Source organism: Neodiprion fabricii, chromosome 6 (genome assembly GCF_021155785.1).
Source record: "Neodiprion fabricii isolate iyNeoFabr1 chromosome 6, iyNeoFabr1.1, whole genome shotgun sequence".
Classification (NCBI taxonomy): Eukaryota; Metazoa; Arthropoda; class Insecta; order Hymenoptera; family Diprionidae; genus Neodiprion; species Neodiprion fabricii.
In genome coordinates, this window is record NC_060244.1 from 21,220,777 (window position 1) to 21,235,163 (window position 14,387).

At 36.8% G+C, this 14,387-nt stretch overlaps 1 protein-coding gene across 2 annotated transcripts in view; it reads right to left on the bottom strand.

The window, feature by feature from the left end:
* Window positions 1-14,387, bottom strand: part of LOC124185509 (tyrosine-protein phosphatase non-receptor type 9) — a 60,056-nt gene that overhangs the window by 25,729 nt on the left and 19,940 nt on the right. For both annotated transcript variants that reach the window (XM_046576362.1, XM_046576363.1), the window contains exons 3-4: window positions 10,415-10,504; window positions 8,736-8,876 (exon numbers count right to left, since the gene is read on the bottom strand). In XM_046576362.1, the coding sequence (XP_046432318.1) occupies window positions 8,736-8,876; window positions 10,415-10,504 (231 nt within the window). The remainder of the gene's footprint in view (window positions 1-8,735; window positions 8,877-10,414; window positions 10,505-14,387) is intronic.

Below are 14,387 nucleotides of genomic sequence, written 5' to 3' on the forward strand. Positions count from 1 at the left end.
CGAGCGGAAGCTGACGCAACGGTCGTTTCAAAGACGGACTAGAGCCAAGGTTATCCTTATAATTATAATTATTAGGCAGCAACGTCGAGGCACGTGACCGCCGTCGGGATGACCGGCCCTATTTTTTAGTTACCTACGAGAATATTATTTACCGTAGCATTTTTTTTTTACGTGTACATATATCGTGCATACGCTGATGTACGTGTACGAAAAATTATACTGTTATTGTAATACCTGTAATACTGTAATAATTACAACAATAACTTAACCCGGCAACCGGAAGTGAGATTGAGAATTAAGCTGCGGCGTGGCAATGGGACTTTGAGCGATTCGTCGATACGACGGGGGAGACCGGAAATTGGAAAATCTACGTCCGACGGAACGATGTTACATTGGAATTGACCGCCGCATCCTCACCCCCCCCCCCCACCCCCTTGTTTCGCCCCAATTTCGATCAAGGCGGACAAGGAAATGCATTTCCGTTTTTTTCTTATACGTATAACAACCGCGTATTTTTGTTGTGTAAAGATATGCCGAGAGAAAAAGTGAAACGAATTAGAAAAACGACTGAATTTTGCTTACACGTTTTTTTTTTAGCACCAATGTTATTTAAACTTGATCAACCTTCGACCATAAGAAAATGTGTGTCGGTATCTTTTTGCAATCTATTGATTATACGATGTTTCTTAAATTACAGTATATGTTTGAAAAAAATATTGTTCAGACTTTCGAAAGGAAAAGAATTTTTTTATTTTTTATCGTACGCCTTTGTAGAATAATTTCGATAATTTTTCTAAACGTCCGTTTGTAAACAGGTGAAAAATATATATCGTACGAATCGATTTACGAACTGACTTTTAGCCAACGTGACGATTTTAATAATTTATGCACATTAATATCGTACATTATCCTTGATGAATCCTTTCTTTTCCCTCGATTTGTGAATTCGTTCGTTCATTCGTTCATTCGTTCATTTCGCACTCTGATAAAAATCCTGCGTATCGAGCGGTTAAAATGTCTGTCCCACGTTTTCGCAAGCTGGACTCTCCATCGACTTGTCAAGCACCGCGTGTCAAGAGCGTACGATTACTTTTATTATACCTATATATGTGTTAATATATGCCCAACGTCCTTGTACGTGTGGAATACGTAATGCGGTTCGTTATCTCGTCGTTTCTGTGTCGTACATACTGCTCGTATATGTTCATACCTGCCTACAATTAATACAAATGTAACTTAAAGGTGGATTGTGCAGTTTTACATGGTGACCCTGCGATCGGACAGGTTCGCTTGTTTTACGTTCCGAGGTTTCGGGCCAGAGCTCGAGCTTTGTAATAATGCGAAACGGTCGTTTTGTCTTTTAGTCTTGCGACACGAGCCGGGGAATTACCCTAGTTTCGAGGCACACGGGATGCGGTATTAAACTCAATTCGAAGAACAAGGATTTATCGTCTGTAATACGACGAATTAAGAAGAAGAAGAAGAAGAAGAAAGAGACAAAAAATACAAGGTAAGGTACATTTTGTTTCGCTCATTACAGGTATCCAAAATTAAAGCGATTACTTTTTACTAATTATAATATATAATGTTTGAATTTGAATGAATTGATGAGTTTTTTTTCGATTTTTATTCGTAAATCTAACGTCAATATTCACCTTGATTTATACAGTGCCTTGAATACCGACGATTAGATGAGAGAAAAATTTTCGCACGTAAGAAAATTGCCTACAATTATATACGAAGAAATAATCAGAGTGGAACCACAGTAAGGATCAGACATTATTTATCGTCGAGTAATTCAAGAATTATTATAGATTGAACGTAATTAATCGGTGTCTATTTTTTTTTCGCCATTATTTGCATACTTTAAATATCTTGTATATACAAATTTGATTAAATACCTTTCATCTCTCGCATGCATAGGTGTATGAGAAGTGAAGGATGAAAAAATTCTTAAGATGGGGGAAAAGAAGAGAATACGACACAACGATAGCTTTACGCATCTCTGCTTAGAATGAATGAAATGTCGCGTGAATCGTGAATGCGCCTTTTAGGCTTGGTAGCTAACGATAAATATGAAATGGGTGGGTGAACTAATTAATTAGAGTGTTTCTTTTTATGAAACACTTTCAAGCCCGAGTTATAATTTCATCACTTTTTCCCCTGCACATGTATAAACATATATATATATATATATATATATATATATGAGCTTTTACTTTATTCAACGTTGACGAAGACCGCACACGCAATTTTCAAAAAAACAATGAAATGAGAAGCAGACCTGTAAGTTGTTGGAAAATTGAGCAGTACAATTTAACCAGATAAATAGTGTAGGACAATTAACGACCGTCAGCTGTTACCGAAGGAGATGATGAAGGGAAAATAAAAAATTATATGCAATTAATTACCTCGGCGATCGTGACGTAATAAGAGAGGCAAATCTGCAGGTACGAAGATAAGGCGGAAATCCAAAATCCGTTTAGCACTGTAGCGTGTGACGATGATTATCTGGTATATGTTATCCTTGAGTATGCACCGCACAAAACGATGAACAGTTCGAAGGGAAGAAAAAAAAAATGAATAAACAAATGCACGGATGAATAGAAACGGAAAAAGAAATTTAAAAAACAGAAACGAACGGAGTATTTGAAATCAAAAATTCAATCAACACGGACAGGGGAGGGGTTCGCGCCCCGAATAAACGGGGCGTAAGGTTAAAACCGAGTAATGACGATTTTCCTCCCCTATCTCCCCCCACTTCCGAAACGTCACCGGGTAGCAGGATATAATAACACAACGTTAAATCAATAACGGTGGTAAGGAAGAAATCGTCCGACAAGATTTACGCGAACTGCAGCGTATAAACGCGAGTTTGCGAGTGACGAAAAGAAAAGAAATAATAACAAAAAGAGAAGATAAAGAAGAAAATACCGATTCAACGTGCGAAAGTCGAACGAAACGAATGGAAAGATGTAGCAAATGATAAGAGACTAAATAAAATAGAAAATAAAAAAAAAAACAGATAAAAAAGCACTGGATACAACGATTGGGTAAGAGGTGAAGAAGAAAAAGAAAATGACAACGGACGATTGTTAATGTTTTTTTGTTTTTTTTCCGATGTACGGTAACTTGTCAAGTTACACGTTGTTGCAATGCACGAAATTGCTTCGCGACCGGCTGGTTGTATTAGACACACGTTAGATTTTTGTTACGTGGAAACTAAAAAAAAAAAAAACAACCAAACGCGGCAAGAGAAAGAGAGAGATGGTGAGCTGCTTGCCGCAACAGCGCCGGACGACGACTATTTGCAAAGCAGCGCGTTATGCCTCGCTAGAGGGACATGCGCAGAACCACCACCACCACCACCACCACCACCATCGCTTCTATTTCTACTATTACATGCCGTCACTACTACTACTTACTACTACTACTACTACTACTACTACTACTACTACTATTGCGACTAGCAACGCGGAGGACCGAGTGCGGCATAGTCGATAGCACGAGAGAGGTGGTGGTATACCTGTACGCAGATAGAAGAGAGAGGGTGAAATTGTCCAGCTGACTCCGATCGAGGAGGATGTTTCATTACCGCGAGGAAAGACTGACGGTGAAACTTGAAGATCGGGGATAATTGAGAGTGTGAGGTGGGGTGGTTTTTATTTCGGACTTGTTAGAATTTTTAAGTAAATAAACAATGTTCGCCTTCGGTTTGCCGTTTAAAATACACGCACGTTTTTTTGCTAAAACTTGTCGCGGGACTGATTGTTTGCGGGAGACAATTTTGTTACAGTGACAAATCAGTGAGCGTTGATTATAATTACTGAATAAAAAAAAAAATAAATAAAAAAAATATCAGCATTGTGCTACAGAGCATTCGCGTCAATTGGAACAAATTAGAATTTGACTTTCTTTTTTTTTTTGTGAGTTTGATATTAGTGGACAATTGACATAAAATCCACAAATGACGATTCTGATATTTTTAGTAAATAGAAGCATCAATAATGATTGCTTTCTTTCATTTATAGATTTATTGCAAATAGTTTGTTCCGGGATCAAATATATATATACATATATATAATTATATGTATACTAAAAGTTGAGTAAAATCGTGTATATTTTGCTTGTCCTTTTGAAGAGATTTCTATTTACTTATTTCGAACTAATTCGGAAGGTGACTCAATGAAATTTCGAAAAAATTTAAAACAAGGTCCGCCCTAATCTGCAGTTCGTGCATATTTTCACTTGAAGGTATAAAATATCAGGGGGAAAATTCTCTCACCGGCTGTATAACGTATAATTTATCGGTTGTAACGCGTCGATTAAATATTTTATTCCAGCTATAAAAAATCGCCGTATAACATCAAGTCGCCATTATGTAAGGATGACGCAGGTTTCGTCTCGTTGTCAAGTTTTTTGAAATTTATTCATTTTTCTGTCGTTTATTTTTCTTAAATAAAATTTGTTTCGTAAACTGCAAGAACGACTTCCTCATTCCTTATATCGTCACGACACGATGCATAATATGTGCGGTAAACTGTGTGAAAATTCGAAGATTGGTTAGAAAAAAAAAAAAAAAGAACAGAGGCACTAAATTAATAAATTAATTTTTGCTGCAAGAACTATATCGATATATATATCGTAAATCTATATAATATCGATCATATATTATTTCAGTTATACGGAGGAAAGGTATTCGCACAGAATTTCGCGAGCATATAACATATAGTAACGACGTATTAAACAGTTACACGCTACACGTGTTCATATCATGCCTTAAACTCGTTATCTAGAACATAAAAATAATTGAATATACGCATATTAATTATAGAGCAACGAAACTAACAAACCTGAAATTAAACCTTGGTCGTATTATGATTGTTATAACGAGCATGGTATCGTACCTTCATGCCCGTATACATACATAGATACACACATCCGTATATGTAGATATTAGAGACATACCGAGTAGGTACAATATAATCGTACGACAACAGTTAACCCACTTCCGGGAGTAAAGAGACCGGTAGCTAATCGTAAGAGCTCAGGATAAGAAGGATGAACGAAGCGTGGGAGAGGCTTCGACCTAGCGAATAAAATTGTAGTTCGGGGCATAGGTGAAATGTTTCGTGTCGTCGAAAAAAGCTCGACGCGAGCCGGATTTGATAATAAATTTCAAAAAGGTCGGTATTGTACATTCTAGGTTACATGAAAAATGCGCAGAATTGCATACCTACGATGCATACCGTAGGTATCTGGTACATACCTATACATGTATAATATAATATAATAATCGAAACTAGCTGATGCGGGGAATTTTGAAATTGAATCTAATTAACGCTGCACGCTGCAGTACGGAGTGGAGATACCTACATAGATAAGTATGCAAAAAAAAAAAAGCGACGCGATTCTGGTGCACCTTATATGCATGTTATACGTGTATATATACGCGTGTGCTCACAGAACGTGCAGAGAACGACGGCACCTGTGTACACATATATTTATATATACATATATACATATATATATAATGCTTTCGTCAGAGGAAGACGGTCTTCCTGCCAAAATTGAGTCTATATATAGACTAGCTTAGAGTTCAGACGTACACTTGCGATATGAGTAGATATGTATGTACATGTATATAAAACGGTAGACAGTTGACACACGGTCGGTACTGCATATTTCTTTTATACACACATATGTATATTGAATTTAATAGAAACGTATTAGATGACAAAGATATGCCGGAGAGAAGTGATGAATTCTGTGTTCCAATATGTGCAAAATAACTTAAAAGATAGAAGGGGGGAGGGGGTGAAAATATAAAATAATCAAAAGCATACAAAGGCTGCAATGTAGAATTTTGTGAAGAGACGAAAACTAGATTAATAAAATTTAAAAGTATGGAAAATCAAGTATGGATGAGTGAAAAAAATGGAAAGATCAGAGTATAGAATGCTAAAAATGTAGAATCGTTAGAAATCGTCTCGTTAATACAATGTAGAATCGTTTACAATTTCTAAATTTTTCTGTTATACGTTGCAGCCTTTATTAATTTTGTCTTTCTTCATTTCGACTTTCTATATTTTCAATTTTCCGCGTACTCGCGACTCTCTGCATTTCGTTAATCCCACTAACTATATTTTCGCTAATTTTTGAAAATTCGATGCAATATTTTTTTTAAATTTTATTCTATCAATCAGCCATCGTACCGCCCCTCTATGCGATTTGCAAATATTCCTTTTTTCATATGCGTACAGTTTTCGAAAAAACTACGCCAACTACACCAACATACATCGTTTACAGTTTTCATCGAAACACGGCATATTTCTCCCATATATTCACATTTCAGGGTTAGTTAGATCTGCTCGTCGTCTATTATACACATGTACACATACATGTATAAGCAACGAGTCTGGAGGTGAGGTCGTCGCGTCACATTGCAGAACGACGGACCAACTGTTGGCAATGAGCCCAATGGTTGCACCATACTCCGAGAGTACAGTTTTGGTCCTGTTTCGCAGGCTCCTTGAGGAGAGAAAAAGAGGTAGAGAGAAAGAGAAAGAGAGAGAGAGAGAGAGAGAATATTCGCGGTTCCGTATCGCGCGGTTATGACGAAAATCGTTATTGGCATAATACAGCTTCGCGAAAACGTTCTCTCGACGCCTTTTGCGCTTGTGTACCTAGTATAGGTATAAAAAACAAAAAGGGATATTATGCACATGCATACATACGCGTAAGCCGGCTCGTGCGCGCTCGTTAATTAATTTTAATAACCCAACACTGACCTGCACCCGCCCTCTTGGCATCTCGTTTTATATTTATCCTCCCGCAGCTTCCCTTCATCTGATATATCACATAATATACATCTTTTTTCTTGCCTCGTATTTCAAATTGTTTTTTTTTTTTTTCATTCTCTGCCTCTCACTCTTCCGTCATTCGAGCCGCGCTCGGATAAACCGACAATTTTTCCAAGCTCAGGATTGATTCCAAAGCAGCGAAGTTATTTTTATTTATTTATTTTTTTTTTTCTTAGGTTTCGTTTCAGCAATGACGCAAGTGTGCGAGCTGGCGGAAACGGAATTTGCAATTACGCCGAAAGTTGAAAGTATCTACCTATTATAAGCGAATATATGTATAATTACAGGCATTCGAGAAAATTAATATACATGGAAGGAGAAGCTTGTGTACGATTATATTCGTTAGGTGTTGACCACGCAGCATATCCGCGGTCTGATGGGGAAAGTCGAGAGACGTACACAGGCACGTATAACACACATACATGTAATTACTAATTGTGAGTCGAAAAAGTTTTCAATTAAAGGGGCTTCGAGGAATACTTAACGCGAGCATTAAAAAGTTTCAGGATTCGTAAATTACTGTACATATTATACACTATGATACTTAATTATGTACAATGAAAAAAGAAAGCAAGTATAAATTACGAGTATGAAATATTTTTGCGATACTTGTAAAAGTCATTTTAAAGGGAGACCTAATGATTAATAGGAAAATCGGTATGTTTATTTCATCAAGACGGGACGATGACTCGACCAGCGTGGGTTCAAATGGGCGGACATGTTATAACACAACAACAATAAGACTGGTAATAATGATAATAAAACGTAGGATACGTCACATCCAACATTTTGCGTTCAGCATTATGAATAGAACGACACTCGACGCCATATTGTGTCTTGCCTGTCTCAATACCGCGACAGCTTTTTTTCACCACGAGAATACGAAGGCACGACAATAAATAAATAAATAAACAAATAAATACCTGCATATACTTCAAGATAATCAAATATTCACGTAAGCTTGATATCTGACGCTGAAATTATAATTGACCTTTCAAAATTCACGTTTCATATTTTTCGAGTCGATTCCCTGATAAATTCAGTCATTAAACGGTATAACAGGAAACGTTTGTGTCTAAAGAGAGAAAAATAAATAAAAATATGTAGACAAATTTTATCACGATTAACGGAAAAGTTACGACATATTTTTATCAAGCATCTTTCCCTTCTATCCTTTGGACAGACAAAAAAAAGAAAAAGAAACAACAACCACTGTATTGTAAGTAAAATTTTGTGTTGGGAGAAACGACGTGAAAACTGACAGAAGAGATGCGAGATTGCAGAAGAGATCTCGGGGTCAAAGTTGCAGCGCGAGTGGGTAGAATTTATTTTTTTTTTCTTTTGAGATAGCATCGTCGCGACCGACGCACGATCAAGTGAATCACTCAGCTTCTATTGTACTAGCCTTAATCGGCAAAGAACCGTGACCACACCTAATATTTGGCAAAATGCTTATAGACATATACGTAATTCCGTGCGCTGCGTAACTAACGTGCCGCGGGTGAAAGTTAAGGTTTAAATGATCGGAGGAGAATATTATGCGTTATACAACGACTGGACATTGACTCACGATCGGAAAGATAGAATCGATTTTGGGACGATCGAAAATTGTGCGAGTGGTTGATTTTTGTGAGGGGACTTTTTTCTGTTTGTCATTTTTATTTTTATTTTCAAGCACCCTGAAATTTGAATCAACAACTTGTACCGAGGATCGAAATTCGCCAGTGAAAAAAGTACCGCTATTGTACCTTTAAACTATTTTATGGTAATCCTTCTTTGGGATTTATTAAACAACTTGTGCGTATATAGGTGTAAAGAGAAGTAAGTAACATATTTGTACGGATAGATGGGATTGTGGAATTTTTTACTCACCTTAAGCAGGGTGAGAATTTTTTGCGACAAGTCGTAGTCGAAATTTTGATATTTACTGTCCGACATGTCGTAAATAAATACCAGCCCGTGACGCTGCGTTTCCGCACTTTCCAGGGCTGCATCCAATTGGTAAACGACACCCTGAAACGAGGAGAAACGAGATTGAAAAGTGGATAAAGCGAAAAGAAAAATTAGATAACTTTTTTACAGGATAAAATGATATACAGTGGGAAATAATATTTAAAAATAATAGTGATCATTTTTATCGTATCGTGAGATTCACTGCAATATCGACGGAAGCGATAAGTTGGTTTGTGCGAAGGCTGCGAAGGGAAAGTTTCACGGAGGACGCAGCGAGCTGCGTTGGTAAGAAGAGCGCTTTTACAGATTCCTGCAATGCTGAAAACTCGAAGCTCAATGTTTGATACGCGTAAGGAAAATTTACGAGTATCACTGCACTGTGGAATAGGTGGATAATTTATCAACCGTACAGAAACCCGAATTTATCGAGCGTTAATAACGCCTTTATCGCGTGACAAGCGATGAGTGAATATTTTTCATTGAAACTCGAAAATCTTATCAGTTTTACCTCGTAAACTTTATTCCAAAGATTATAAAGCATATTTACGATTAGTGTGTTAGAAAAATCAAATATCCGATTCATAATGTTTGTAAAGAAAAATCGAGAAAAATATTAGACCATTAAATTTTACACGAATAATTTATAAAACTAAAATTTGAAAGAAAGTGGTTAGTATAAAATTTAATTAAATTTGACTTGAGACCAGTTTTGTTTTCAGGTTTCGTGGTTTTCCCGTAGAGATCGATGATATTGCCAAGTTTTAGAATGTGTAAAAAAGGTAAGAAGACAAAAAAAAAATTTTTTTTGTAAATATTGAATCAATATATAATATATATAGACAATTAGAAGGTACTGAACAGACTGAGGAAAAGGCGCAAAAAATCTGTGTATCCATCAACAGGTACGTATTAAAATATGATAATTCTAATAATCCGAAGGACCATTAAATTACAGCTGATACCGAACGAACCTTGAAAACGTTTCAGATACTAAAACGAGGAGCCTTGATGTCTGAAGATACTTGCGGCAATAAACAATCCAAGCGTCGCAAGACAAACCCAACACAATCACCAGGATATGATCACACATGTTTTATCAACAAAAGCCAAAACGGCATCATGTATAAATGTAACCACGAGAAACTGTGAATAAAACTACATAAATAAAAAATAAAAATAACAATCCAGACGAGTATCTTAAGACTAGCCATAGCTCTGAGTGTTGAAAAGACGCGGCTGCCTTGGCACGAAGGGGATACACCATGAGGTACCTTTATATTCATAGAGTTTTTAAGACAATAAACCCAAGAATAAACACACATAGGCACATACGTATATCCGCATGCATGCGTGCGTACATACGCGAGTAACACTTGGAACAAAAAGTGTCTGGAGTATGTCGTTGCACAAGGAAGCACGATGGAGGAAAATGAAGGGAATACCCGCCGTTTCTTTCCTGTTTCCAGACGTTCGTGTAAAAGCTATGGTTTGCGTCGAGGCTTTTTTCTCCTCGCCGTTAGTATTCTTCAACGAAGAGTGTCCGAATAGTCTTACGTGTGTACATTGTACACGGATGGGGGATTTTTGCATTCACTTACTTGAAGGGTGGTCTGGTGCGTTGTGTTTTGTGGAAGATGAAGGTGAGCGGTGAATATCGCAATGGCAGCCCCCGTCCCGTCTCTCGTTGGCTGAAAATAAAATCGGTCAATGGATATTTACACAGTTTTCTTTAACCCTTCGACAGTTGGTTTCGATTCTCATCCTTTTGGTGAAAATTGAAATTCCTTGACGATTATGAAAAACCTAAACTATACGTGTATTTTGGTAGGGATAGGTGAGGCGGGTGATAATGGGGCATACTTTTCAGGATTTGTTACAACGCGACGCCGGTTCCAGGGGTGATGAATTTTGAAGGAACGCAAACTCCGAAGTGTCTATAAAACTTCAAAGAACCCCCCAGAGACGGTTGACCCTAACAATAAGAATTATATTTTATCCCTGATTCAATACATAATCTTCATTTTACACGGACGAAACATACATAAAGAAAAGAAATCGAATCGAAACCTGATCGATATTATAGAGGGAAAAAAAAATGGGCGGTATAATTTATTAGAAACTTCTTTCCAACTATACACATTACGCGAAAAAAGTCTCTGAGCAGAGCTGAATGAAAAGAAATCGTAATAAACGACTCTTTGATATCTCTTATGGATAACTTGTAACGTGCCAAATGATTTTTGGTTGAAATCGATTGCAAAACAGTGTAATTTAATTATACAACAGCGTATCTATAGCAGGCTAATTACTCCGAGAACCGAGTTGATCTGCAACTGTATGGTCTTTTTGTTAATCACAATTACGACATGACATGCACAATGATAAGACTGAATAATCGCAAAACCACCGGATACTTGTTACAATTGTACGGCTTGCACCGCACGTATAATTGTGTAAGATTTTTGTCACGTATAGAAATTGGCTTATGCAGTTACAATATCACACCGCTAAAAAAACACAGAAAGAGAGGATCGAATAAAAATTGAACCGCAAAATTTACTCATGATTTATAATATAATAAAAGATGATATCGTGAAACACGTAAGATGTTCATGCATTTAAAAGAGTGAAAAACTTCGACGCCGCTAAGTATAATTAAATAACGAATGAAAATATTTGATAGATAAATTTTTTCACATAGCTTGAAATTCGTTGATACATGTAATATACTCGATCGAATTTGATCCCTTAGTCGTAGGAAAGTTAAACTTGTACTTCTCGTTCACACGACTTCAACCCTGGTTCATCCCCTTGTTTTGGTAGGTCGTCTTTAAGCCGAAAGCCGTCAAAGATTACACAGTCTGTCGAGCGTCGCGACGCCAAGAGTAGGCACCTACCTGCCTTACCGTATACTTATACGTAGAGAGAAATGAACGAAGGAAGCCCGCCGCTGGCGAGGAGTTGATGCGGTACATAGTGATTAAAAGTAGACGAGCACTTAGGTTTATGCCTGAATGTGTGTACTAACACCTAAGGTGTTTTACTCGACTCGCGTAACTTCGACACTTGCCCATTTCGTTGCTTTTGCAGACACGCGCGCGCGCGTAAAAAGACAAGATTTTTGGATTTCACAAAAACACGTAGGTGAATGAAATAAAAGGAATGAACACATTTGAAAATCGTACCCTCAATTTTTAAAGCTCGTAAAATTTTTTGTCTTGCATATATACGTATGTAAGAATCGAGTTGTACGAAACGTTTTTCGATTAATTGAAACCTCAGGAATCATAGAAACAGATAAATATGGTCGATAAATAAATTATCGGAGAGAATGTAACAAAGTTTTGCCGTTTTTTTGGTTGCATATCATTTAAATGCGTCGTCTGATATTTCAAATTACTTCTATTTCTCTTATTGTGGTGGTTATCAGGGTGTCCAGCATTGATGACATGTCGAATTATATGATATTTTCCGGTTTTCCAGAAGAAAAAAGATATTTTTCACGACTCGTTTCAACCTAACTTTACTAACAAACTCACTTTTTTGTCGTGGAAATTAGTTAAAAATTAGACACCAGATGTCTATATCGTAAGTTAAAGTAGTCCAGTTTTTCTTTCAGTTTCATTTTGCTTAAACTAAATTATCAAGAAACACGGCGATTTTAAGAAACTAACGGAAGGTTAGGATAAACCATTATTTCAAAACATGAAGGTAAAAACATCAATCTAAGAGCAATGGCTGTTTTTAATACTTGTGTATATTTTTTTTTTTATAAATTTTACATAGTGCTCAGCATCAATTCATCAATGCTTAAAATTCTTCCAGAACAAAATATTTTTCATCATTTATACGCTTATCACAATTTCAAAGAATCGTACACAGATGAGTAAGAAATACGAAAATTCCAGGAAACATGTGCAAATTCCCTAACACTTCCCGGTTTTTCCATGTGCGTGCAAATTTCCAGACAATTCCCGGTTTTCCAGGTTTCCCTGACAGTCAGACACCCTGTATATGTGCGTGCATGGAAACTTGATTCTCGCAACAGATCCAATTTCGAGAGGGGATATATATTTTTAACCAACCTCTGTCAGGGTGTGCATGCAAGTTTAGGGTGCGTTCACACCTGGTTTCGATAACCGGTACACGTCCACCCCTTAATACTTCCGTTTGACAAAATAAGAACTGTGTGCCTAGCTAAAGTATCCAAAGATCAAGATCAAGCACGTGAAAATATAACTAAACTTTGCACAGACGTTTCTTATTATAGACAGAAAACTTTCGTAGCGCGTCTTGCGTATAAAACAAAAGTCTTTTGTTGATATTACCAAATAAATAATAAATCGTACGAAGTTTTACTTAATGACACAGATTGTTTTTCTTATCGCTGTGTTTCGTTGAATCTTTCGAATAATGTTTATTCGAACTGAAAGAGTATAAGAGTATAAATTGGCAGTATACATATAACGATTGCTGTTCACCATTTATTCCACGTTTTTTTATTTGACAAAATTTTAACGAAAAATGTACCGGTATTTATGTAACATACACGTATCACAGACACGTTGACACGGCTCGGTAGTTTAATAACACTTTTTTTTTTCAACGTCTAGTCTCGAGATCTTTGACAAAGAAGCTTTCTAGGTGCCTAGGTAAGTACGCGTATAGTTTCCGCTAGCGAATCTCACGTGGCCGCCGCGGAAACAAGTGTTTTAATGGTTTCGTCGCAGCACTTTGGCAACTCGCTATTATATACACGACCCAAGTCCTTTGTACACATCGTGTGTATGAAAATCTCTGCATAAAAGTCAGTTTTTCACACGAACAAAAAACCCCGCATCCAAAATTCGATTATGCGGTCTTCGATACGTTGTATTTCTTGCGTTTTATTTTACACTATATTTAATATGCTAGAGATGATGGAAATATTCTCTTTACGATTACAAAAAAGTTAAAAACGGAATGAAGTTGAGGGGTGAATATAAGACACGAAAATATTTTTCACGTTATAAGATATATTATGAATAGTAAAAGTAATACGTGAACTTCATCCGAAGATATATAAAAAATTCACATAATTGTTCATAGACAAAGTTCAGAGACGATTTTAGACCATGGCACGACATCACAAACGAAAGGTGGAGATGTAAATTCGATGTAATTTCCTTAAAATTTGCCCGCATGCAATAATTATAAGAGTTTGAAAATATAACACATATAATATATGACACGGTGAAACCAAGAGCAATGCGCGTGTGTACCGGCAATATGGAAACGTCTGCAACCGTGCGTTTATAACCCGTGGGGAAAACGAGGACACGCAGGACATTAGGGACATACATGCACGCATACCTATCAGTTACCTATTTTTATAGTGCTATGCTAACGAGAACTAGAATTTCCTGAATAGCCTAGATGTAGAAACTGGCTTTCATACACGTTTTTGGTACACGGTTGAAAAAGAAAGAAGAAGAAAAAAAAAAGAGAGACATCGATATAATGACTGAGATAGCTGCTTCCTTCGATCGTTCGTCCAGCGTTAATTAAACAACGAGTCTCCTTGTCACTTTG